Below are 921 nucleotides of genomic sequence, written 5' to 3'. Positions count from 1 at the left end.
TTACTCCTCTCCCTTCACAATAGAAACGATCTGGTCAGTCAAAATCCCCAAGTAGGTAGTCGCAGCTGACGTGCACTTGGTGTACATGTCCCTGGGGAAAAAGGATAAACCGTCTAAGGGAGGAGGGCGCCAGGGGCCAGACTCCTGGGTCTGAGGGAGAAGGGGGCCGGGGGACTGGACTCCTGGGTCCGAGGGAGGAGGGGGCTGGGGGCCCGCATCCTGGGTCGTGGATGCAGTGGAACTATTTCCGAGGGGGTGGCGTTACCCGATTTTCTCGTTTACAGTGGGCAGGGCGGTCTTCTGGTATAGGCCTTCTGCGGTAGTCTTGGCTGCATCCCAGTACCTGCGGAGGGATTTCTGCACCCAGGTGAGGAAGGTCGAACCGTCGGCCTCTTCTGCCTGGGGTCTGAGGTCCCCTTGAACTTCTGCAGGGGGCAGGGGAGGGGAGAGCGTGTTAGGGAGCTTAGCGGCTCGGAGCTCACCCTTCTCCTCCAAGACCCCCTCCCCCGCAGATCACTCACCAAGTCCCAACACCAGGAGTATAAAGAACACAGCAAGGAGGTAGCGGGTGTCCATGACGTCAGCTGACCTGGAACACTGAGGAGGTGTTGTGGGGCGTACACCCCCATGGTCACCAGCGGCCTCTATTCCTGGGGTCCTGACCGAGTCGGGAACTGGGACCCTGCACCCCCTTTCCGTCCCTGAGTCAAGTTCAGAGCTGGGTGCCTTGTGCTGGGCGCCATCCTTGGGCCTCACTTTCTAACATTCTCTTATTCTCCAGATTTAACATTTTAAATTCTAACATGTACTCCTTCTTTCATTCATTCAAGAACCATTTATGGAGCACCTATTTTTTTTACATAAGGTTCAAACCCACTCAGCGACTCTTTGGAGAAAAATATGGCAGTTTGCTTCGGTAAA

At 55.6% G+C, this 921-nt stretch overlaps 1 protein-coding gene across 1 annotated transcript; it reads right to left on the bottom strand.

Annotated features, from left to right (window-relative positions):
- On the bottom strand, positions 1-921 carry APOC2 (apolipoprotein C2). Its single transcript, XM_003406504.3, has 3 exons — positions 522-921; positions 266-425; positions 1-91 (listed from the first exon to the last, which is right to left on the bottom strand). The coding sequence occupies exons 1-3, from the start codon at positions 574-576 to the stop codon at positions 1-3; spliced, it is 306 nt and encodes a 101-aa protein (XP_003406552.1). The 5' UTR covers positions 577-921.

This window comes from Loxodonta africana, chromosome 11 (assembly GCF_030014295.1).
Source record: "Loxodonta africana isolate mLoxAfr1 chromosome 11, mLoxAfr1.hap2, whole genome shotgun sequence".
Taxonomy (NCBI): Eukaryota; Metazoa; Chordata; class Mammalia; order Proboscidea; family Elephantidae; genus Loxodonta; species Loxodonta africana.
The sequence above is the reverse complement of the archived record's forward strand: the minus strand, read 5'-3'. Positions and strand labels throughout refer to the sequence as shown.

What these genes read in the sequence shown, in the direction of transcription:
- APOC2 (XM_003406504.3), bottom strand. Translation starts at nt 576, where the DNA reads ATGGACACCCGCTACCTCCTTGCTGTGTTCTTTATACTCCTGGTGTTG. An exon ending in ACTCCTGGTGTTGGGACTTG is followed by an intron (nt 426 to 521) that starts GTGAGTGATCTG and finishes TGCCCCCTGCAG; the next exon opens with AAGTTCAAGGGGACCTCAGA. An exon ending in ACTGTAAACGAGAAAATCGG is followed by an intron (nt 92 to 265) that starts GTAACGCCACCC and finishes CTTTTTCCCCAG; the next exon opens with GGACATGTACACCAAGTGCA.